The following is a 25,457-nucleotide window of genomic DNA, read 5'->3' as shown; positions in this document are numbered from 1 at the left end:
GCGAGCACCAACACGTGCTGGTGTGTGAGTGCAGGAGGACCCTAGGCTAACCATTAGCACGCAGGGAGGTGGGCACACTCTCTGCAGTAGCACAGACTTGGGAGGCTGAAAATCAGGACGTTTGCTAGGCGTCAACAAACTTCTCTGGGTCTCTCATTCTTCAGTGGCTTTTCATTTTGGCCACTGCTAAACTTGGACTAGGCCGCACTCCCGATCTTTATTTTCATGTACCAATCACCGCTGCATCCTATTTGGAAAGCCATGGACAGACGGTCACACTGAAACTCCCCACTAAAGACTGGTCCACAAGATAAGATTTAACCAACAACCTGGTTTATGGCCATGTCCCCTGGTTTCTTTTCTGGTGAAGCTGGGGTCAGAAAGGGCTTCACTAAGTTGGCTCCATGATGGTGGAGGTGGTGGGGAGGGCGGGCTGGCTCTGTATGTGGCAGAGGCCTGAACAAGCGGGGATGTGAGAGGACTCAAGACATCCTGACTTAACCCTCTACACGGGAACAATATTCCTCAGGTCCATGACCAGGCCTAGAAGACAGGCTGCTTTGGGCATGGCCCAGCAGGCCATGATGCGATCAGCTGGGGGCTAGGAAATCGGTTATTGTCCTTTAAATATTTCATGTATCACAAAGTCACTAACTTCAGTCTCCACAACTTCAGGCTACCAGTCAGACTCCCCATATCTCAATAATCTGAGCGCTCTATCAGAGACGCTCACAGAGCCAACAGTAGGAAGCAGAGCCTCGTCTCTCAATCTTCAGAGCCTGAGCCTAGCTCTCACCAGGCACTTAAATGTTGTATAATGGAAGAATTTTAGATTTTAATTAGTGGCAGTGAGCACTGAAGACCCAGTATTCTCGACAACCTCAGGAAATCCTCAGCATAAACCATCCAGGACCAAGGACTCCCAAAGTAAATTCAAAGCTAGCGGATATCATGACTGATATATCATATCATAATTGATACCTCTCAGCAGCAAAATCTGTACCCTTCTCCAAAAAAGGCTAATAAGCATTTCCTCTTAACCTAATTTTTTTTTTTTTTTTTTTTTTTAAAGATACTTACGGCTTTGCTGATAGCAGGCTAGAAAGCTAGCTGAATTTGCAGGCAACCTCAAGTAGTCAACGAACAATTATTGTGGCTTGAGTTTTCCAAATAAAAAACCAGGCTAAAGTTTCACGCTACTTTAAGAAGCAGTGTGAGGGGTGCTTTTGGACGCTCACTTCTGAATCTATGGGACCACTCAGTGATTTGGGGAACCACTGGTTTCTGGTAGGCAAAACATTTGAAATCAAGACTGTCTAGGAAATCCAGCACAGGTGGCTGTCCTGCAGTATGGACCACACAACAAACGAAGTAGAGAAAAACGATGGGGCTCTAGCTTTGTGACCCTCAACACAACACTTAAAAGTCTGGGCTTTGGCTTCCTTGTCAGTTGAAAATGGAGCGACACAGAAGACCCCTTCAGCTCTTATACTCTACAGTGTGGTCACTGCTGGCTACCTTAGAAAACCAAGCCTGTTTTTGTTTTTTGAGACAGAGTCTAGCTCAGTCACCTGGGCTAGAATATAGTGGTATCATAGCTCACTGCAGCCTCAAATCCTGGGCTTAAGCCATCCTCCCACCTCAGCCTCGTGAGGAGCTGGGACTAAAGGTGCACACTACCATGCCCAACTAATTTTTCTATTTTTTTGTAGAGACAGGGTCTCGCTCTTGCTCAGGCTGGTCGTGACCTCTTGGCCTCAAGCAATCGTCCTGCCTTGGCCTCTCAGAGTGCTAGGATTACAGGTGCGAGCCACTGTGCCTGGCCTCCGAGCCTGTTTTTACCACAGTTTGTGACAAGTTACTTAATCTCTTTGAGTTTTCTTTTCTTTTTTTTAATAGAGACATGGTCTCACTGTCACCCAGGCTGGAATGCAGCAGTGCTATCTTAGCTCAGTGCAGCCTCAACTTCCTGGGCTTCAAGCCATCCTCCCACTTTAGCCTCCTCAGTAGCTAGGACTGGAGGTGTGCCCCACCACAGTTGGCTAATTTTTTATTTTTTTGTAGAGACAGGGTCTCACTATGTTGCCCAGGCTGGTCTCAAACTCCTAGCCGCAAGTGATCCTCCCACCTCAGCCTTCCAAAGCACTGAGATTATAGGTGTGAGCCACTGCACCGGCCTGTTTCTTTATCTATAAAAAAGAAGATAATAAAATTAGGAGAAGCCATCTTAAGCAGAGAGGGAAAAAAAAAGGACTTTGGAGTCAAGTGGGCAGACAGTCTCAAATCTTAGTCCTGTGTGACCCACGAGCAGGTTACTTGACGAATCTGACTCTACTTTCTTCATCTACAAAATGGGGATAAGAATGTCTGTTACAAGGACTGTCGAAGGATCTTGCTCACGCCAGTTTACAGATGCAAAATAAACATTGATTTCCTTCCTTTTTTTCTGATTCTACAAAAATGTCAATGTGCTAAAAATGTCTGCCAAAAAAATCAAGAAACCTTTAAAAGAATGTTATTAGGGGTTTTGACAGATCTATTCACCTGCATTTCCCTCTTCCAACATAAGAGGCCGACCTTCTGATCACCACCACCCGTCTCTGAGGTTCTCGCAGAGGGGCTGAAAGAGTGAGGACAAGAGGAAGCAGGGAGCACAGGAAGCACCATCCACAAAGGGAAAACGACACGGGCCTGACACATGGCCCTGCCGTGTGCCCTCTCCAGCTTGCTCTGCAACCGCAGCAGGAGGCCTGAGGAAGCAGTCCAGGTCCCCAGCCAGCAGGCCTGACAAGTACCCGGGCTGGGAACTTTGACGTGACAGTGCAGTCAGCTCCCTGATGGCGAGGCAGCTCAACACCATACCTGAGACCCAGCCTGTGAGACAGTGTAGGAGCAGTTTTAGCTCTAAATTAACCACAGAAGAAAGACTCTTATCACATGTAAACATTTATGGGTCTCCAAAGCTCTGGGAGAATGTCACCTGAGGGAACACAAGCAGAGTTCAGGGAGGGGAGAAGATGCGAGCACACTTCCTGTACCCAGGCCCCAGATGGGTGACCCCAGCGCAGGCTCTCATGCTCCAGAAGCTGGTGGAGGTGGCAGTGGGTTTCCTACGGAGACGACTCGTCATTCATAACACAGCAACTGAACCTTCTGCTCCCATGAGGAGAATGTATTTTAAACATGGGAAGAGTCATAATTCTGGGATAGTCCACGGTGTCGGCTTAACCTTCTACAGACACAGGGCTTCTCCTCTGTGAGGAGGGACCCCTCTGGCGAGCCGCAGTGTGTGTGAGGGGTGCTCTCCCTAGCGGCGGAAATGTGGTGGGCATGCACCAGGGTTATGACTGGGACTGAGTCCTGCACATAAACACCTGTGAGAACAGAACTGGGACTAAGACAGCAAGGAGACATATTCTGCAGGAGGTGGTAACCAAAAGGCTTGGCTATACAAAAGGATTCTGGGCATAACGATCTTAGTAGAGCCAGCAGGGGACTCTGGTTCTCATAAAACCTGCCTTACTTGCTACCCACCACATCCCCAAATCTGAAGGGCCGGCTCTTTTCTACCTAGGACACCTCACCAGCAAGTAAATGCTACGGGACCTCAGAAGCCCGTGGTGCTAAGGATGGAGACTCTAGTCAGAGAATGTGCTCAGTCCTCGTGCTGGGGTTCTGGGAAGCAAGTGGGCCTGCTCAGCACAGTCCCCAATCTCTGGGAGCGGCTGTGTGTGGGAGGTAAAGGTGCGGGTGGCTTGGGCACGCTGACTCCCTCTGAGGACAGCAGGCCCCTCACACGTGCACCACGTGCGTGGAGGGCAGCACGGCTGCCCGTGTGAGAACTGAGCACACCCAGGCAGCGTCCACACGAAGCCCTTCCCGTTCCACGTCAAACACTCTTCCCCAGACAGAAAGGTGCAGGGTCCTGAGGCTTGACTCTTCTAAGGCTCAAAATGGGTTCTGTTTCCAGACTTGCTTGGCTTTGCTTGTTTTAAGGACTCCAGTTCAGCCCAATGCTCCACCCTCAGACAAACTGGGACAGGTTGGGGACTTTGATGTTGAGATCACCAATGTTGATGTTCCGAGGAATCTCAGGCAGGTTGATATTTTTCACAGCAGACACCGCCCGCGCAGGGGCTGCTGAAAGGCCGCCCTGAGAAGAAACGAGAGGTGGGGATGAGACAAATTCTCAGTGACATCTGCTTAATGCTAAAAAACCAAAACCAAACAAACAAAATAACAGGTGAGGGAGGCTAGAAAAATTGGAAACTGAGCACACACAACAGAAGTTTTAACTTTTCCTCCTTATTCCTCAAAGGTAGCCAACAAAGCAATCTTTAGGTTAGACGGGGTTTGGTCCAGGGCTGTGAAGCCTGCACTCGTACCAGACTACACGCTTATCAAAGGCGGGATGTGCCTTGTGTAGTCTTACAGCTGCAGCATCTAGCAGAGCCTGCCATGTGGTAGGTGCTCAATAAATGCTTGCTGAAATAACAGAATATGGTTTATCCAAGTCACATTAAGGATCGGGGCACTTTTCTGGTTACAAAATTTAAAAAACACCCTTTCCTTGACTGAAGACTCTTATTGATGAGTGCAAAGTCACAAGGAAATTCTTAAACGGAAAAGGAATGTCACAGCTCTCAGGCAGTTGCTTGCCAACTAATAATGTGAGATGGAAAAGAGCTGGCTGTGGAAATGTCATGTGGCAACAAGCTGGGAGGCACGGACACGTGGGAGGCGGGGTGCACCATGACACAGAAGGTAACGAAACACAAGGAGTAATGAGGCCTACGGGCAGCCCCCGCCCTCCAGGCTCACTCCAGTGTGGAGAGACAGGGAGAAGTTGACAGAGACGCTCTCAAAATCATTCTTCCCTTATTACCACTTTCAGGACGCCAACTCCACTTCCACCCTTACCCAGCAAGTCTCCATCGCTTCTTGTTTCCAAACCCCTTGCCTCTGACTCACTTACTATTCCTGGAAGCTTCCCAGCCGCAGTTCTAAAAGAACTATAGCCGCCACAATAGCTGTGGTCTGGAAAAGCTTCCTCAGCAGGACTGCCAGTCCTCGCAGAGAGAAGAATTCCTGGTTTCGCAAGATCAAGTTCCGTTACACAAAGCAAAAAAGCTCTTTAAGACACTCAGATAATTGAAGAGCTAATTTGTTCTGCTATTCCTGCATGTAAAAGCGAATGTCTGTAACCTCTGCTCCCTGGTAAGGCTGAGGAAAGGGACGGAGAGACCTCGGGGGATAGGACAGAATTTACTGTGAACATCTGTATTAATGCGGGGTGGAGTGGGGCGCGTTATTTGCAAACCCAGCCCAAACTCTACTGTAGCTTTTTATAAGGCTAACTGGAAACAAGAAAACTGGCAACTCCGAGGTCTCAAAGACACCAAGAGAAATGGCTGCTGGGAGACCAGATTCGTATAGCACAGAAACTAGGAAACCACTAGAATTGGAGAAGGGGATTCTGGGTCCCTCCAGGGAATGTGTGGCTTTGAAAGGAGGAATTACAAACCACAAACATGGGCCATAGTCCCCCAAGCCAGAGCTGTTTGTCTCCCTCTGCCATCTGGCTTTAACATTCACACTTCTAGCCTGATAGTCTGAGATTTTAAACCTCATAACCTGTTTAATTTTCAGAGCAGACCTTTAAATCTATCAGTTTTGATGGACTCAAGGCAGAAAGAAGATGAGTATAAAGCCTTTCCTGAGGTTCTGCAACAACACAAACCAATACACATGCCCATTCCTCCCTCTGCCCAGGACTTCTCTACCCAGCCAGGGTGGAGCACAGCTGACTACTCACCTCGGATTTCTCCAGCCTATTTTGAGCTTCAATCTGAGCCACGATTTCATTCATGTTTGTTTCCAACACCATCCCACCCATCACCACCTCCTGGAGGATGTAGTGCACCTAAAGGGGAAGCAAAAATAAGAAGGGTCAGAACACTCCGTGCTAGGTACGGTAGGTACCGGCTATACCCAAGAGAGTGAGGTGGCAGCTGACAGCACAGGCTTTGAAGTCAGACAGATCTTGTTTACATTCTAGCTCTGCCATTTGCTTGCTGGGTGACCTTGGGCAAATTATCCTTTCGGTGCTTCAGCTTCCTTCCAGGACTGTGGCGAGGGCTGGATGAGATAACGTGTGTAAAGCACTTAGCCTGGTGCCCAGGACACACTGGGCTCTAAGTAAGTAATGATGGTTTTCATTACTAACACTATCATCATCAACACTGACTGACATTAAGCAGGTCCAGTTATGACGGAATAATCCCTGTCCAAGCAGCTGCAATGGAATGTCTCCCAGGTTCCATAAGGCAGATCCTCCAGCCTGCCTCCGTTGGAGGAAGTGATTTGAGCAAGACAGAGCCCATTCCTTTACACCTATCCTCCTCACCCTATTGCTTACAGCTTAGATAGGAAAGCAGGTTCAGCATAAATACTTTTCTAAGCACGAGGCTCACATTTGGGCTCAGATTCCATCCAGCCAGTAGTTCTCTAAACACAGTTGAATATCAATGCCTTCAACTGCTGTGATGGAACAAAAGTAACTCAACAACTGTACCCTACGGTGGCAGGAAAGCTGTCACAGAAAGCCCTGGGTAGGTTAAGTCAGAGGTGTCCACCGGGGTTTATAAGGGGTGGCACTTCATATTTCAAACCAAATCATAACAACATGACCTTCAAGGTGCATTCAGTCAAGTTGGGAAGATAGAAAGTACCACCTTCTATTGTTAACTAAGTGCCGAGTTATTGAAACAGTCCTAAAGGAGGTCAGAGAAAAGAGATAACAGTGGCTGGAGAAATAAGAGAGCTTCAAAGAGACAGTGGGAAGACAGAAGCTGGGCGCTGACATTAGAGAAGCAGGGACAGGTGGAAGGCATTGGAAGAAGCAATTCAGCTGGTGTAGGGACATGTATGGAGAGCTCCTGGGTCTGCCTAGGTTGGCAGCTTTATTTATGCAAGAGACAGGCTACAGACAAGGCTGAGAAGGCAACTTGGGTCTGGAGCAGGGCTTCTCAGCCTGGGCACTAGTGACATTTTGGGTTGAATAATTCTTTGTTGTGGAGCTGTCCTGTGCATTGTAGCATGTTCAGCAGCATCCCTGCTCTCTACTCACTAGATGCCAGTAGCACTCCTCTATCAGTGACAACCAAAAATGTCTCCAGACATTGTCAAATATCTCCTGGGGGCAAACTCACCCCGGTTGAGAACCACTGGTCTACAGTCTAGAGTCAAGCAACAATTTACTCTGTAGGGCAATGAAGAGATGAGAAAAAAGTTGTGTTTGCATGTCTGTGCACTCATGTAATTTTGACATCTGAAGTTCTCTGGCACAGCAGTTCTTTATATTTTTCCCTCAGTAAGTGGAGAGAATGCATTAACAGATATAACTAGAAATAGTTCTAATCTTGGGAGGCGAGTACAATAAATCAGGTATACTCTCTTGTATGTGCCCACATCGAGCCTTATTAACTACTTTCCTGTCTACACACACATACTCTCATGAGGTATTCTTAAATTTCATACAATATGCATTATTCATTATCTATATATGAAAATAAGATCTAATGCTAAAAGTTTCATATTTAGATATTTACAAAATGTTAAACAAGATTGGTTTTAAAATTATTCCCTGGAAAATACTAGTGTTAATACTTCACCAACAAGAAATAGGCTTCTGGGCTGGGCATGGTGGCTCACACCTTTAATCCCAGCATTTCGGGAGGTCTAGGTGGGAGGATTGCTGGAGGCCCCAGGAGTTTGAGAGACCTGTCTCTCAAAAAAAAAAAAAGAAAAAAAAAAAAAAGAAAGAAAATAAAACAAAAAGAAAGAAAAGAAAAAAAGAAATAGGCCTCTGAAAATAATATGACAGTTCCTCAAAAAATTAAAAACAAAATTACCATATGACCCAGCAATTCCACTTCTGGCTTCTGGGTCTATGCACAGAACTGAGAGCAGGGGTTCGAAGAGGGATTTGCACACCCATGTTTACTCACAGCAGCATTGTTCACAAGAGCCAAAAGACAGAAGCCACCCAAATGTACATCAACAGATGAACAAATAAACAAAACGTCTTATATAAATACAATGGCATATTATCCAACCTTAAAAAGGAAGGGTAAAAAAGGATGAATTAATGCCTTTTGCAACAATTTGGATGGAACTGGAGACCATTCTCCTAAGTTAAGTATCTCAAGAATAGAAAAACAAATACCACATGCACTCACTATTAAATTAGAACTAACCGAGGAGCACACATGTGCACAGAGGGAAGTAAAACTCAGTGGAAATCAAGTAGGGGGAGGGGGAGGGGGAGGGTAGAAGGGACAAAAACCTGCCTAATGGGTACAATGAACACCATTTGGGTGATGGGTACGCCTATAGCCATACTCAAGCATTACAAATGTGATCCATGTAACCTAAAACATTTGTACCCCCTTAATATTTTGAAATTTAAAAAAAGGGGAATTTTTTTTTTTTTTGGTCTGAATTGAGATGTACTGTAAAAAGGAAGGGAACTCTGACACATGCTATATACAATATGGATGAACCCTGAAGACAGTATGATACATGAAATAAGCCAGTCACAAAAGAATGAGTATATTAAACGATTTCACTTACATGAGGTACATAGAGTAGTCAAATGCACAGAGACAGAAAGTAGAATGGTGACTGCTACTGGCTGGGGGGGAGGGGAATGGTGATTGGTGTTTCATGTGTACAGAGTTTCCATTTTGCACGATGACGAGCTCTGGAGATGGACGGTGGTGATGGTTGCACAACAATGTGAATGTACTTAACGCCACAGAACTGTAAGCTTCAAAATGGTGAATGTTATGTATATTTTACAATTTTTTTAAAAAGGGAAAGACATAGGCCTCTATACTCGTACTTTTAGTATTTATACCTTTTGTTTAATCTATCCTTTCCTCATGGGTAGAAAGTAGTATTTGTTGAATATCTACAAGATAAAGGTGAATCTTTATCTTGTTAAATATATGTACCAAGTACTTTGTGTAACTCATTTTAATTTTACAACATCCATCTGAGGCAGGTAATGTAATCATCCTCTTACATATGAAGAAATGGATCAATTTTATATATGAAGAAATCAGTAAAACTACCCCAATGTCATGCATATTAGTAGCAGAAATGAGTACTGAATCTAGGTCTGTCTGACTTCAGAGCTCACGTTCTACCCTTTAGACCAGCAGTCCCCAACCTTTTTGGTACCAGGGACCGGTTTCATGGAAGACAATTTTTCCATCAGGGGTGGGGGTGAGATGGGGGTAGGGGGTGGGAGGGGTGGCGCAGAGCTCAGGTGGTGATGCCAGGCCCACGGCCAGTTCCTAACAGGCCATGGACTGTTACTGGGGTGTGGCCCAGAGGTTGGGGACCACGCCTTCTGCAGCTTTATACCATGCTTCCTCAAAATCCCAAACTGAGTCTTCCACTTTACATATCCCTTATCCCTAGTCCATATGGAATCATTTTAAGACTTGCCTTTAGTGTGTCAAGATCTTGTATGAATTCTTCCATGTTTTATCTCCAAGGCCTAGAACAATGCCCAGTGCAAAGTAGGCATGTTGAATAAATGAAAGTCTTTTTGTACATCTGAGTAGCATATTACTTGGACTTCAGGGACTTAGAAGATGGACAACAGTGTGGTGGTGGAAGCTTTATGGAGAATGTATAGTAAAAGGCTTAATATATGATGTCATGGAGACCAGTAGTTGGTTAATAGAAAAAAATCAGTGAAAACTTCTGATTTGAACATTGCATAATGAAGTCAGCATTTTCAAATGCTATTCAAAATGTACCAAATGCGAAAAAAAAAAAAAATGCAAACTCCATTTCCAACAAAACTAGAAGATATCCAAAATTCCAACCTCTGGGAGGCTGAGGTAGGAAGATCTCTTGAGTCCAGGAGTTCAAGTCCAGCCTGGGCAACATGGCAAGACCCAGTTTCAAAAAACAAAAACAAAAACCCAACCCCCCCAAACAGGTGGAAAAGCTGTCAAAAGAAGGGAGCTCAGGCAAAGGCTCTTCTGCTTCACAGAAGGAAAAGAAGAAAGGATGCTACAGAGAGGGAAAGTAGGAGCTGGAGACCTCAGAAAGACCTGCAAAAATATACTTTCTGTAGGTAAAGGATACAGCCTCTGGTACCAAACCAATTCCTTGTTTTTGGAAGGCAGGAACTCCCTTGGACCTGGAGTTGGGGCTAAATGAGAAACCACACAAAACAAGCTATAATTGCCTCACAGAGTTTGTCTCTGTGGCAGTGGAGAAAACAGCCTTTGCATTGTGGAAATGCTAACAGATGTCTGTCTCTATAGGCTGGATAGAGAGAAAGGTACATGAACTCACCCAGAACCCTAAATCAAGGGGACAATTGCAGCCAGCCTGGAGCATAGCCCCAAACAAGATCCTGCAAATAGCTGGTTCCTGAAAAACCCACCTATTTAAAGACGAGTATAAAAAAGAAATCTGTACAGGATCTATATAAAGATACAACAAGAAAAAATTAGGAAAGAAACAGGAAAACCAAATGGCAGACTAAGACCACAGACTAGAAAAACGCTGCCATGGAGCACACAAAATTGCAATAAAATATTATAAAATTAAAAAAAGAAAACTTAATGAATGAAACAGTTGTCTCCATGAAGCAAGAACTCAAAGGAGAAATGTAAGATGTAGCGAGATAACAAGAAGAGAAGATTTATAGTAGCAAAGCTGAGGGAAGAAGTGGAAGGAAAAAAGTTATAGAAATAAAGGTGAAATTGGAAGGAACAAAAGAGAGAAGAGACACTGCTAAAAACACAATAAGGAACAAAAGGAGAGAAATGGAAAAAAGTAAATGAAATGAAAAAGAGTTAAAAGGAATAGAGAGAAAATAGAGTTACAGAACACAGCAAAGGAGATATATGCATAAAATAAAACCATAACATGAACAGGAAAAATATGTAAAGATTTGTTCATAAAGATTGCATAAAGATAGAATTCAAGATATTTCTGAACTATAAGAAGATCGGGATCTATATACTGAAAGGGCACATTGAATCCCAGGAAAAATGGACCCAGAACAGTCAGTGCCAAGATACACCTTTTAGGTAAGGTTTCTGGGTTTCTGCAATCACACAAAAAGATCAAATCACTTAAAAGAAGGAAAAAAATCTTGAAATTTTCCACATTAATATTTAATGCTAGCAGAAAAAGAAGCAATATCTACACAATTCTCAGGGAGAGAAAGTATGACTCAGAGATTTTTATACCCAGTTGATGGCTAAGCAAGAGTAACAGAGTGGGGAATGTTGTTCCCCTAAGTCTTTTTTTTTTTTTTTTTTTTTTTGAGAGGTCTCACTCTGCCAGGCTAGAGTACAGTGGCGTCATCATAGCTCACTGCAACCACAAACTCCTCCTGGGCTCAAGCGATCCTCCTCCCTTAGCCTCCCGAGCAGCTGGGACTACAGGTGCACACCACCACATTTTGGCTAATTTTTCTATTTTTCTGTAGAGACAGGGTTGTGTTCTTGCTCAGGCTGGTCTCAAATTCCTGGCCTCAAGTAATCCTCCCGCCTCTGCCTCCTAAAGTGCTAGGATTACAGGAATGAGCTACCGTACCTGGTCCCCCTGTGTCTTTATTGAGGAAATCTACAAAAGGAAACAGTTGCGCCAACCAAGGGGAAAGACTGGCCATGAGCACTGAAGCTACTTAACTGTAGGACTAAAGACTAAAATGGGATTAGGGAGACAACAGAACAGTCAATGCTATTGAAAAACTTTGAGAGCCACCAAACTTTTGATTAGGGTCAAAAAGGTCTTTTCTGATTAGAGTTCTGTACCATTAGTGCAGAAAACTCACCTAGAATGCATCATCTACAATTTCTAGTTTCTCTAAAGAGGGAGAACTCAGACTCTTGTGAAGCAGGAAGTACAGAATCCTAGATTTTTAGGATCCTTTCACCTCCAGTGTCCTATAGTTATCTTGCCCAAACCTAATTCAACTTCATTTCCTTTTTTAAGTAACTTGTCCTTCCCAAGCATTCTCCGTAGTTTTCACAGAATGATTCTCTTACTCATGGTTTACCTATTATTTAATTAAATTACATAATTACAGTACCAGTCTACTGAATACAGCATAAACAGATCTGACAACATTACAAGTGACCTTGGTAAAGCATAATGCCCAAGTGGTGTAAGTGAAAAGGATGAGCAAACAGCTGCCCGTAAGCCAACAGCCTATCTTGATACAAGGGGAAGGCAACAGACAACTTCTTTGGGTAATAAATCTCAAATCTAAAAAGGTAAAATGAGGGGTGGAAATGGATGTTTTCCAAGATCAAGACACATAAATTTTTGGCCACACTTTAGTGAGTGAAAGTCAGCATCTTCAGCTCTGTAATCTTGCAAGTCAGTTCAGACCTCTCCCACTGAGTATGAAGTAGACTATGAAAGATGGGTAGAATTTCGTTGAGCAGAGATAGGGACTTGGGAAAGTTGGAGGCTGCCAAGCATGGATGTGAGCAGCATACAGCCCAGAATCAATGCTAAACTGACGACCTAAGGAAGTGGAGACACAGTGAGAGCACAAACAACAGGAGGTGACTGATGGCTGGTCTTGAGGATGGCAGCAGAGACCTAGGTAAACACCTGCGAGAACACTGAGAGTTACAGTGACAAACCAACAAAGGGGGTGGGGGAAGGAAACCTGGGATCTGAGTCATATAGATGGCATCCAGAATGACAGGAATAGGAATAGAAGAAAGCAAAGACACAAAGGCCCACAAGAGGCCTAAACCCAGACTAATGCAGTGTGCACTAAAAAAATATGAATTATCAATAATAATTCAGTTTTCTGCTAACTCAACCACCATCGAAAATAATTAGCAAAATTAATTCAGAAGTATTTGTTAACAGAGTATAAACAAAAGTGCTACTGACTTCTTAGTTCTTTGCAAATCCAATGGTAACTTAACCTAGAAATAATGACAACCAGGAAGAGTTTCATCTGATGTAAAGATTAAGATAACGCAATAAGCCAATAGGGTATCTTGATATGAGGGAAAGGCAATGGAGAAATACTTTGGGTGACAAATCTGAAATTTTAAAAGGTAAAATGTGGGGTAGAAAGTGTTATTTTCTAAGATCAAGATATATAAATTTATGGCCACACTTTAATGAGTGAAAGTTGGTGTTTTTAGCTCTGTCCTATTTAAAATTTTCTCTTAAAACCCCTCAAAACAGTCAAGGAATGATTACTAAAATCAAAATGTCAATTTCTCTAAAGACAATTTAGCCTGCTAACGAGTCTCTATGCTCTCCTCCCTATACCTTTGGACATCTGTGTCCCGTTATTTTTCTTTTCTAGGAAGCTATCACATCATCCTTCCTCCCCTGAAGGTACCTGCTTCTATAACTGGATCCATGGGCATCCAGTTGAGTCCACCTATTATTTTCTGTCAATAGGTTAACTGTTTGAGACTTCCCCCATGTCATTCCCTAGAGGCAACATGAATGTCCCAATCAGGACAGGGACCTAGAATTTTGTACCTATGAAGTTTTTCTGTAATACAGTTTACTACTAGATGAAATAGAAAGAACAAATCTGTGTACGCTGAGGACTGGTGCTTAGGTACAACTCTGGGACTCCTGGAAGATGTGACTCTCTTGAAGAGCTCAAATCGGAGGTTCTATGGCCAACAATGGCCACAGCAGCTTCACTGTAAAAAATGCACAGAAAGGGGAAAATAAGACTGGAAGATATCAGAGGAGAACTAAAAGACTGTCTAACCTACTGGGACTTCCTGTTCGAAAGAAAGCACTCCTCCAAATCAGAACAAGAGCTTGTAGTGCTGCTGACTTGCTGAGATTTGCTAATACTAACCCTCAATATCTTCTACCATACTTCATGCTGATGCTGGTAAACAAGTTCTGTAAAAATCAGAAATATTCTTCCAGGATTTGCTGAATACCCAAAGCTCGGGCCAATTAAACCCAAGAAAGGCTAAGGACCTCTACAGGTTGAGTTACCCTCTTCTCAGTGACACTGTGGTACCTAATACAGGTGTCTACTGAGGTACTTAATTCAGTGTACTTGTCTGTCTTTTCTCCTCAACTACAATCCTTGCGAGCAGGTCCTATGTCACATTCTTCTCTGGGTCCTCAGTACTGCACATTGTGCTTATGAAGTGGTACTTCATAAATGCTGGCTAAATGGGCTCATTTTGTTCAGAAGTCCTGATTTTGAGGAGACACAGGCATTTTGAGCTGGCATGGCCTCCCATTCTGGCACATGCTCTACTGTTTGGGACACAGAGTTAAACTCTACAGACAAAAGTAGGTTAAAAGGAGCCTGCTAGTTTTATATTAGGACTGATGGCATCTAAGAGGAAAAATAAAAGTATCATCTTAAGGATATAGGTGCCTCAGGAACCTGGCTCTGGAACTGCTAGGGGTGGAGACAAGTCAGTTTCAACAACCCTTCCCACCGTCAGAGGATTCTGTGATCTTCATCCTTGGTTATGTTTCTCACTGAAGTCAAAGAAAGTTGAAAGTTCTGAATCTAATCCCACATCGACAGAGACCATCACTAAAAATCAATTGATCTGGAGCCTGAAGATAACAAGGCATAAGCAAGACATTTAAATTACTTTCTCCTCTGGTAAAACCACACAGTCTCCAAACCTTAAATTGGTCATGTTCCAAAAGTTTATTTTTAAGTATTAAACTTACAATGCATTTTCCCATAGATACAGTAAAATTCTTAGCAGCTTACAAAGGCTAACTTAAATCCACACAATGCTATCCAAAATGTGATACCAAAGAGTACCCCTGCAGCTACACCTAAGCATGAATAATACTGCTTCTACAATAAAATGCAGTTCTATATTGGAATGGCAGGATCCCATCTAACAGAACTTCATGGGTAGGTAAAATCTTCCAAGACACTAGGGGTGCATTAACGCACACCACACCCTAAACTTAATCACATCCATAGAAACCTCTAATCTAGATCAACCCCCCTCCAGATGTTTTACATTAGAGGACAAAGGCCTGCTGTGCCACAAAAGACAGGGGCTCACACTCCCACTGCCTATTCATACCCTTATATCTTTCTTAACTGTGTTACTACAAAGATGACAATAAAACACTAATCAAGTATAAAAGAGCACTGTCACAGTGCTTTTATGAGAACATGAGGATGCCAGTATCCCAATACAACACTTAAGGTTTAAAAAGGAATTGTTAATAATTGACAAGATACGTAGCCTACTATATAAAAAGCTGAGTGCTGGCCGGGCGTGGTGGCTCACGCCTGTAATCCTAGCACTCTGGGAGGCCGAGGCGGGTGGATTGCTCGAGGTCAGGAGTTCAAGACCAGCCTGAGCAAGAGTGAGACCCCGTCTCTACTAAAAAAAAAAAATAGAAAGAAATTATATGGACAACTAAAATATATATATACAAAAAATTAGCCGGGCATGGTGGCGCATGCCTGTAGTCCCAGCTACTCGGGAGGCTGAGACAGGAGGATCGCTTGAGCCCAGGAGTTTGAGGTTGCTGTGAGCTAGGCTGATGCCACGGCACTCACTCTAGCCTGGGCAACAGAGTGAGACTCTGTCTCAAAAAAAAAAAAAAAAAAAAAAAAAGCTGAGTGCTGATAACTTTTTCTACCCCCTTCTTGACTTGGTTAGTTTCACTAATTCCTAAGAAAGGCCTTCAGAGAATAAGCAGGGAAGAGATTGTTGGGAAATGGGATATGCATCATTTCCTTTCTGTGCTAGAGGGTGTGGTGGCTCTTAATGAGCCAATGGGTAGGGGGATGCCCACAGTGGACTCAGCAGACAGGGGAAGGGAAAATCATTTGAAAGTCATCTTGGCCCAGAGTCAGTCTCTAGTTCCCATATTATTCATTTTAGAAAGAAAATAAAAAGCGGAAGAAGGCATAAAAATGGTTTCTAGAGATCTGGTACATATGTCTTTTTCTCTCTTACTCCTACTTTCATCCCAAAGTCCAGTGTTTTAAGACATGCACAGACTGCCTATGCTCATTCTCTGTGCTCACCTTGCATCTCTTTTGCCTAAAAGTGAACGTACAGCAACTAGATTCAATGACTGTTGGCTGAACTTCTATGTAGGTATAGCTGCAACAAACAAATGAAAGCACACTAAGAAGTACCAGGCACACTTGACTCCACTGAAAAGTTGACTGTCTAGCCAGGGAGACAAAACAATGCACAGAAGAGTTAAACATTAAATCACCATTAAATCATTTTAACAGAAACCTTTGAAAGTGTATTATACACTCCCATGACTTCTAAAACAGAATATTCTAAACACAATTTGGCTTTTCGTTTTTGCCACTCATTGTTAATATTGTAACAGAGTAGTCGCCCTTCCTCCCATAGATACAGAAGCAGAAGCGGGGGATTGAAGCCGGGAATTGAGAGCATGGAATATGTAACAGAGGGAATGGCCTGAAAACAAAAAGCAACAGCAAAAAGACATTTTCTCTCTTTAAAACTTCTCCCACTCTTTTTGGAAACTGAGGCCTGCAACCCTGCCTCAGGGGAGGTGGTCGGGAGGGGCAGGGAATGTCTTTGGTTCTTCCCGTTATAGAAATGACAGTTCAGCTGAACTGTCAGCTCCATCCCAGGCCCAGTGCCTGGGCGCCAGGCTGGCAGAGGTCTGGGTAGGCCTCCTAAGTAAGCAGAGCTCACAAGCTTTGTCTTCAGAAGAGATGGGATGATTAGAATCATTAATAACAATAGCCTAGAACTGAGGGCCTTCCCTTTAAAAGCTCCATATTTCCTCTTATATTCAGGAAATTTGGGTTTTGAGACAAGATTCTGCCATTTTTCCCCTTTGCCAGCAAAGTAATAACCTTCTCTTTCTTTCTCCTCAAACCACTTGTCCTCATTCTTCTGATGCAGCCCTGAGGACAAGTGCAGAGCTTTCCGTAACAATATCAGTTAAGGAATTGTACATGCTGCGATACCTTCAGGAACTCTCAAGCACACAGAGTTGTCTGGTCCTAAGCACCTCTGCTATAGTACAGAAAGCAGGCAGAGAAAGCAACGTGCTTTGTAAAGTTCTGTATTTCTCTTTCACCTGCTACTAGCATCTCCTGCACCACTTTTATTACTTTTTTGATCTTTAGACTAGACATTTCCATGGTTTTCTCTAGATGTTTTCTCGTCACAAAATTCCACGAGACTCAATCCTTAGCCTTAGATTTCTTTCTTTCTTGATTTCTTTTTCTCTTTCTTTCACTCACAGGACGATATATTCTTTCAATGAGCAATGAATGAATCTAGTGGCATCTCATCTTACATAAGGTATAAATTCTCAAGTCACCAAGTAAGATGGAAACTATACCTGGCCAAAAATCCCTTAAATCATCTATGTAATCCAACATAGCTAATTTTTCTGCCAGTGATGAAAGTGATTACTGTTTAGATTTTTTTGTTTTCCTTTTTTGCTGTTGAGTACCAGATGAAGTGGCTGGCTTATTTAAAGACCACACAAACTGAAATTTTATTTTAAGCATTAGAATCACTCTACGCACCCTAAGATGCTTATGAGAGGCACATGACAGGCATAAAAGAGCAGAGGCAAAGAAGAGCAGCTTCAAATATTTCATCTCACACTCACTCCAGGAATATACTAATTGAGTAGAATTGAGGGCAGAATCATCCTGGATTTAGAAATTTTCTTTTCTTTTTTTTCTTGGACAAATGGATAGAATTAAATAAGTTAAATTTGTATATGTGACCCTGCTGTACCTACTGCACATAAGGTAATGTATTAGGTTTAAGGTATTCACTCATTTTCACCAAAAGAATGTAACCTGTAACAACGTCTATTTTCAAATATGCTAACGTCACAGAATGTTAAGCACTTAAATGAAGATAAGATGTGGACCCTGTCCTCAAATCATTTAGAATCACGTAAGAATTAACTATGCACGTAGAATTAACTATAATAAAAGGAAGACTGTCATAAATACCATGACCCAAGTACAAAGTGCTGTTATTAATAGCTCAGAGGAAGGTGAGCCTTAATCTAAATGGCAAATGGAGAAAAACGCATCCAGGCAGAGGGAATAGCAAATTGCCTAGCAACTTATTAATTATTCTTTATGTTCTACTAATATATCATCATCATCTTTTTTTTTAATTAGAGGGTCACTAACTCACTAGCTTCATAGTTTATGCTCTTTGAGTATGTATGGTTGACTACAGTAAAGTATACTCACTTCGTATTATTCCTTCCTTTATTTTTATTTTTTTCAAAGACTAGTCAAGTGCAGTAGTGAGGAGGGGGGAAAGTAGTAGAACAAGGAGTTCAATCTGTAACTAACTGTGAACAATCAAGTGAGATAACTCACTACCTTTGGACCAGCTGATTTTTAAACCAATTTGTCTTACAAGTCAGGGTTCTCTGTGAAATAATTTCTTAAAAATGTTCTAGCAGGACTTTTTCTTTCTAGCCTAGTGTTTCATCCTCCCTTCTCTCCTACCTGTTTGCAGTACTGGTCTCAAATGTCAAGCACAGTAGTGACTACAGAAAACAATCCAAATCTTGTCCTCTTGAATTTTACCTTCTCCCTGGTTGGGTTAGCTGCTAACAAAACATGACGCAAATACATCTTTTCCCACATTTGGGATGTTAAAGCAGGAGGGCACACTATAGGCAGCGCTGCACAGTGTAGAGCGCGTAGACCCAGAATCAGAGAGTCCAGGGTCTGAATTCTGGCTCTGCCGCTTACTGGCTGTGTGACCTTGGAGAAACTGAGGCTTCCTATCTCTAAACTTCAGGTTCTTCATCTGTAAATAGGGAAAACCAAAATTCTTAGCTGTCAGGCCTATTCTAAAGATAAAAAAGATGACCCAGGGAATAAATGACACACTGTGTATAAAGCACTTAGCTATTATGTGCCTGTCACTAAGTACTTGATGGATGTTAGTTAATTTGGTAGCTATAATCAAAGTCATCATATTCGACCTCCTTTCCAATGCAGGAATCTGTTCTTTGTGACCGTATAGATCCTTCACTTCGGTGCAAGAACTTTCCTGTTAGTGAAGAGAGCTCACTACTGTTCCTGAGCTGTCCAGTCTACTGCTGAGCAGCAATACCTGTCAGAAAGTTCTTTGCTGCGTTGAGGTATAATATGCATGAAATCATTTCCATCCCCTGATCCTACCTGTGTCCTCTAGAGCAACAAAAATAAGTCTCTGCCTTCTACCCTGGGATTCTATCACTCTGCCTAATCTGAGCAAACAGCAGGTAGATAGATAAGTGAAGTACAATCTGCCAATCAAAAAAAATTCCAAACTCCACACCTAGATTCACAAACCTGTTTCTGAGGAGATGATCTCCATCCCCACAGTTCCTGTTCCTTCTAAAACACTGCCCATGGCCGGGCGCGGTGGCTCACGCCTGTAATCCTAGCACTCTGGGAGGCCGAGGCGGGTGGATCGCTCAAGGTCAGGAGTTCGAGACCAGTCTAAGCAAGAGCGAGACCCCGTCTCTACTAAAAATAGAAAGAAATTATCTGTAAATTAATAATTTAAAAAAAAATAAATAAATAAGAAAAAAATAAATAAAACACTGCCCATGGAACAGCCCGGGGCTCCACTCTCCACTCCACCTACTTGCCCTGTACATGCAGGTCAAAGACATACAAAGCTATAACACCCCTAAGGACAAGTTACACAAATAGTTCAGTGTTGTTGGAGCATACACTTTAAAGCCAAGAGATGGCAAGAGGTGAGGCTAGAGTGGCAGGCTGGGAGAGCTCATGGAGGTCTTCGTGTAGGATATTAAGGGGCTTCAGCTTCATCCTCTTGGCACTGATCCCCAAGTTTTTTTTTAACATTTATGAAAATTCACTTGCATAACATACTCCCCTTAATCACTCAGTGCCATTTAACATTCCTGAGGGTTTTGGGGAAGGTGGTGGAGGGGAGTGAGGCATGTACTCCTCTTTAAGAATCACTGCAGGTGGAGGTATGCAGCCTTTGAATCATTTACGCAAGGGAGTTCGACAAAAACAAATTTTTTAATATATCATTAGGCTGGTGTGTAAAGAATGATTTAAGGGGGTGATACTGGAGGCAGAGAGATCAGCAGGAAAGTAAAGACAAATTTACCATTTATTGAGCTAAGCAACTACTCAGTAACTCCAATCTTCAAAATAACTAAGTGGTGGATGTTATATATTTCATCAAATCCAAGACTCCACCGATTATAAAACACACCATTATTTTATGTATCACTAAAAAAGAAAAATGTTGCCAATTAAATTATGATATACCATTGATTTATAAGACAAATCTTGATATGAGATGTTAAAATCATATATCTTACCAAAAAAGTGAGTCAATGAAATATGATATCATCCTTGTTTTACAACTGAAGAAAACTGTGGCACAAAGAGGTCTTTAAGAGGGCTGCATAAGTTACCAGGTAGAATCTGGAAAGCCCAAAGCCCACAAAGCCACTTCATGCAGAATCCCACTTAAGAAACACAGGGTTCCTCCTGAGTCTACCCAGAGGTTACCTCCCAAGGGAGCAAAGGCAAAGTGAGTGAGTCCACCCTGAAACTAGCAAGTATGCACAGGTCGTGACCTTGAAAGTCAAGGTCTAATTAGAATCTGGTTTTTAAAAATAAGTCTATAGCTATGCTAATCAGACAGCATACCTGAAAAGTTCCTTGAAAGTAAAAAACACAGAATTGGGACACATATCTACTACACATAAACCAATCAGTGTAGACTGAAGGGAAAATAAAAGAAACGTTTTCTATGGAAGATTAGATGGGCGAGGGAGATTGGGGGAAACATTGGGGAGAGCCCCTGCAGTCACCTAGAGCTAAGGGAAGGGAAAAAAGAGAAAAGAAAAGAAAGGAAAGGAAGAGGTCGACTTGAAGAAAATATTGAAAGAAGTGAGGTCAGGCCGGGCGCGGTGGCTCACGCCTGTAATCCTAGCACTCTGGGAGGCCGAGGTGGGCGGATCGTTTGAGCTCAGGAGTTCGAGACCAGTCTGAGCAAGAGCGAGACCCCATCTCTACTAAAAATAGAAAGAAATTATATGGACAGCTAAAAATATATATAGAAAAAATTAGCCGGGCATGGTGGTGCATGCCTGTAGTCCCAGCTACTCGGGAGGCTGAGACAGGAGGATCCCTTGAGCTCAGGAGTTTGAGGTTGCTGTGAGCTAGGCTGACGCCACGGCACTCACTCTAGCCTGGGCAACAGAGAGAGACTCTGTCTCAAAAAAAAAAAAAAAAAAAAAGAAAGAAAGAAGTGAGGTCATCTGGTCACTACTTGGAAATAGAAGGGGAAGTACACATCCCCGAGACTTCATGCCTTGACGAAAGATGGTATTGCTGAGAACTAGGAAAGCTAAGAAGGGAATATGGCTGAGGAGGTGAGGAAGGGGTGGGTAGGAAGGGATGTGAAGTAGGGAGGAGACAATGTGTGGTTTGGTGCTTACTACATTTGAAGTGGTAGCAGGTCATCCAGATGGAGAGGTGCTGCACACTCCTGGGAACAAGCCTTTAGCTTGGGTCAGCATGCAGTGTAGATTTGTGAGCCATCTGTAACAGAGTGGATGAGTGCTCAAGGGCGAATGCATACGGCCAGGCGTGGTGGCTCACACCTGTAATCCTAGCACTCTGGGAGGCCGAAGTAGGAGGATCGTTTGAGCTCAGTAGTTCAACACCAGCCTGAACAAGAGTGAGACCCCCGTCTCTACTAAAAATAGAAAAAATTAGCCAGGCAACTAAAAATAGAAAAAAATTAGTTGGGCATTGTGGCACACTCCTGTAGTCCCAGCTACTCAGGAGGCTGAGGCAGGAGGATCGCTTGAGCCCAGGAGTTTGAGGTTTCTGTGAGCTAGGCTGATGCCATGGCACTCTAGCCCAGGTGACAGAGAGAGACACTGTCTAAAAAAAAAGGGTGAATGCATAAACAGAAGGGCTAGCAGGGTGCCAGGGACGGGGCTGTAGGGAACATGCCCATTGCCCTACTCACTCTGTAGGTAGGAGCAGCAGTCTTAAAGGCCCCAGGGGGCCGGGCGCGGTGGCTCACGCCTGTAATCCTAGCACTCTGGGAGGCCGAGGTGGGCGGATCGTTTGAGCTCAGAAGTTCGAGACCAGCCTGAGCAAGAGCGAGACCCCACCTCTGCTAAAAATAGAAAGAAATTATATGGACAGCTAAAAATATATATAGAAAAAATTAGCCGGGCATGGTGGTGCATGCCTGTAGTCCCAGCTACTCGGGAGGCTGAGACAGGAGGATCGCTTGAGCTCAGGAGTTTGAGGTTGCTGTGAGCTAGGCTGACGCCACGGCACTCACTCTAGCCTGGGCAACAGAGTGAGACTCTGTCTCAAAAAAAAAAAAAAAAAAGACCCCAGGGGTCAGGCCCAATGAGTAGGGATCTTCCACTCCTTCCCTGAGACTTCTATAACCAACATTAAGCATGATACCCATAGGGCAAATTCAGGTATGTGGATTCTGAACATCCCACCGGATGCACTGATGTAGTGATTGAGCAGAACACAGGAAATGCACGGCCCCTGGCTCTGACAGGATGATTTCCCTTCAGTGCTGTCAGTAGTTAAACCAGGAAGAACAGGCCTGGGCGTGCCTGTGCCCTGAACTGCTGGTACAGTATAAACCTGGCTGACTTCCGAAACAGGTTCAACAAATTGTTCTCTACAGAAGGTGAACCTTAATTTTTGAAGTAATAAACAGATAAGGTCACAAAGATTTAACAGTGACCAAGGCATAAATACAGTACTGGTTTTCACCAAGCATGTAAATCCCTCTACTTTCAGACTAAAAAATGTGTCCTACGCCATACTCTGGGACATTATCTTTGCTGTGCACACACTCCCTTGGCCCTCCCCACTTGTGCACTAGGAGTTAATCACTGTTCCTAAGCTAGAATGAAGGGATAATCTGCAAACGATTTATCTGGCCTCAAACTCAGACTTTGCCTTAGAGGAACAGAGAGCAATTTAACTGTTAACTGCACTAGGCAATAAAGCTTGTATAGAGAGAGGACTGCCTGTACTCTTCAGTGTATTGAGCCTAAGAGGTCCAAGGTGATACTGTAGCAATATGTGCACATGGTACAACATTTTTGAAAAAGTACCCACACTTACGTATTTCCGCCTCCCCACAGGCAGTGACTCTTCTGACTCTGACCAGTTTCTTCTGTAACAACAACCTATGATGACCTATCCTCTTCCCCATCCGATCTCATTTGTCCCTTCCCACCTTGCCCACTGCAGTCCAGCCACACTGGCTCGCCTGTTGCTCCTCAGACATGTCCAACATTCTCCTGCCTCAAGGTCTTTATACTTGCTGTTCCATCTGCCTGGAATGTTCTTCTCCAGAAAGCCACATCTCTCTTACTTAGGTTTGGATCATAATCCCAAAAGACACAATCCCAAAACACCATAATCCCAAATGTTGAAATCCCAAAAGATCAAAATCTCTAACATTTAAAATCCCAAAAATCACAATTCTGAAAGATTAAAATCCTGAATGTTGAAATCCTGAGAACTGAATTCTGGAGAAGGAATTAGTGTGTTTTTGGTTGTATGAAGGATAGCTGCATCATGTTAGCCAAACTGTTACCTTATTATTGTCTTTATTTGGAAATCAAGTATGGTTTAAGTAGATGCATATGGGTGCCAAGTTAATAAGGGATGGACTTGTGTACTTTAGGTGTTAACTTGACTGCTTTAAGGAATACCTAGAAACCTAGGAAAACATTATTTTGAGTATATCTGTGGGGGTGTTTCCAGAGGATAGCAGTGGATTAGGTAGGGAAGATCTGCCCTCAGTGTTGGCAAGTATCATTCAATCAGAGAGAACTACAGAAAGTGAATTGGCCTCTCTGAGAGCTGGGACAGACTTTCTTCTGCTGCCTTGGACATCAGAAATTTGACTCCACCAAAGTACATTATCTCTTTCAGACTTAGTTTTGTTAATAGGTGTATATATTTTTTAAAAATCTAAAAAAAAAGTACATTATCTCAACATAAACTTCGTGTGTAAGCATGTGCGTGTATGTAAAAACCCTCAAACTTTCTCAATAAACGAAGAGATGCCCTTGTGTACATCTGCATTTATGAAAGATAAAATTTCTTGAGATCTCAGTTCTTTGGCATATGCGGTGATGACCCACTGTGGTTTTTGATCAACCTTGTCAAAAGACTTAGGTTGTTGTCATATATTTCAGATGATTACAGTTATAAAGCTGGATGCACACAATGAGGGATATACTTTTCTCTTTTTGACCTACTTCTTAAAGAATAGGGTTTGTCGGGTCGTAACTATTATACCTGTGCCAACTGTCATTAGAATACCTGAGTGCTTATGCTTGCAAAAATACATGTATTATTCCCTATTTCACTGTGTAAAGTGGCCTATGAAGTGTTTTGTCATTATTTTTTATGTTTCTCAAATAAATTCCCTTTTTAAATGTAAATAAATATCTTTTAAAATTATTTTTTCCAGAATTATATTTTTGGGATTTTGATTTTTCCAGGTTGTGATTTTAAGGATTTGACCCCTTGGGATTTCAACAGTCAGGATTATGGCGTTCAGGATTGTGTTTCAGGATATGACTGGCTCCCCTCTTACTTCCTTCAAGTTTTTGCTCAAAGCCCATTTCATCAGATGCCTTCTGACCAGTCTATATAAAATATCAAGCCATATCTACCCAACCCTTACCCTGCTATATTTTCTCCCCTGCACTTACCCGCAGCTAACATATTTTATTTTGTCTCCCCCTACTAGATGTAAGAGTCATGAAGACAGGAATGTTTCATTAACTGCTACCCCAGGATATGGATGGATATATGAATTCCCACCTAGAACAGGAGATGGATATATGAATTTGACAGTAATTGAGTAACCAATATGTACCAGCTATTGTGCTAAAAATGGAAGATAGTGGTGAATAAAACAGTCTGATCCCTACCTTCAAAATACTATCTGGTGGGAGAAACAAAGTCATGAAATACTATGTGTAGGCACAGTTCTAAGCACTTTAAATATATTTTATCCTCACAGCCACCATAAAAGCTAGGTGCTGTCACGCATAAGCTCCTAAGGCACAAGCCATTCAGTTCCTAAGTGGCAGAGCCAGGATTCAAGCTTAGTCATGAAGCCTCTGGAGTCTATGATTTTTTTTTTTTTTTAAGAGACAGGAATCTCACTCTGTCACCCAGGCTGGAGTGCAGTGGTGCAATCACAGCTCACAGCAACCTCAAACTCCTCGGTTCAAGTGATCCTCCTGCCTCAGCCTTGGAGTCACTGGGATTACAGGTGTAAGCCACCACATCCAGCTCAGAGTCTGTGCTTTTAACCAGACAAATAAACCTATTTCAGTTCATGGGTGGGAAGGGAGTACCAGGAAAGGCT

The 25,457-nt window shown here is 42.9% G+C and overlaps 1 protein-coding gene across 5 annotated transcripts in view; it reads right to left on the bottom strand.

Annotated features, from left to right (window-relative positions):
- Positions 1-1,058: 1,058 nt before the first annotated feature.
- AP3S2 (adaptor related protein complex 3 subunit sigma 2) overlaps positions 1,059-25,457 on the bottom strand; it is a 49,184-nt gene continuing 24,785 nt past the window's right edge. For 2 of the 5 annotated variants that reach the window (XM_069466612.1, XM_069466615.1), the window contains 2 exons: positions 5,816-5,923; positions 1,061-4,153 (listed from right to left, as the gene is read on the bottom strand). In XM_069466612.1, the coding sequence (XP_069322713.1) occupies positions 4,025-4,153; positions 5,816-5,923 (237 nt within the window). In that variant the 3' untranslated portion in view covers positions 1,061-4,024. Of the gene's footprint in view, positions 4,154-5,815; positions 5,924-25,457 lie in introns of all 5 variants that reach the window. The other 3 variants (XM_069466616.1, XM_069466614.1, XM_069466613.1) reach the window with 3 other exon arrangements.

The sequence above is a fragment of the Eulemur rufifrons genome, chromosome 3 (assembly GCF_041146395.1).
Source record: "Eulemur rufifrons isolate Redbay chromosome 3, OSU_ERuf_1, whole genome shotgun sequence".
NCBI classification, from domain to species: Eukaryota; Metazoa; Chordata; class Mammalia; order Primates; family Lemuridae; genus Eulemur; species Eulemur rufifrons.
The sequence above is the reverse complement of the archived record's forward strand: the minus strand, read 5'-3'. Positions and strand labels throughout refer to the sequence as shown.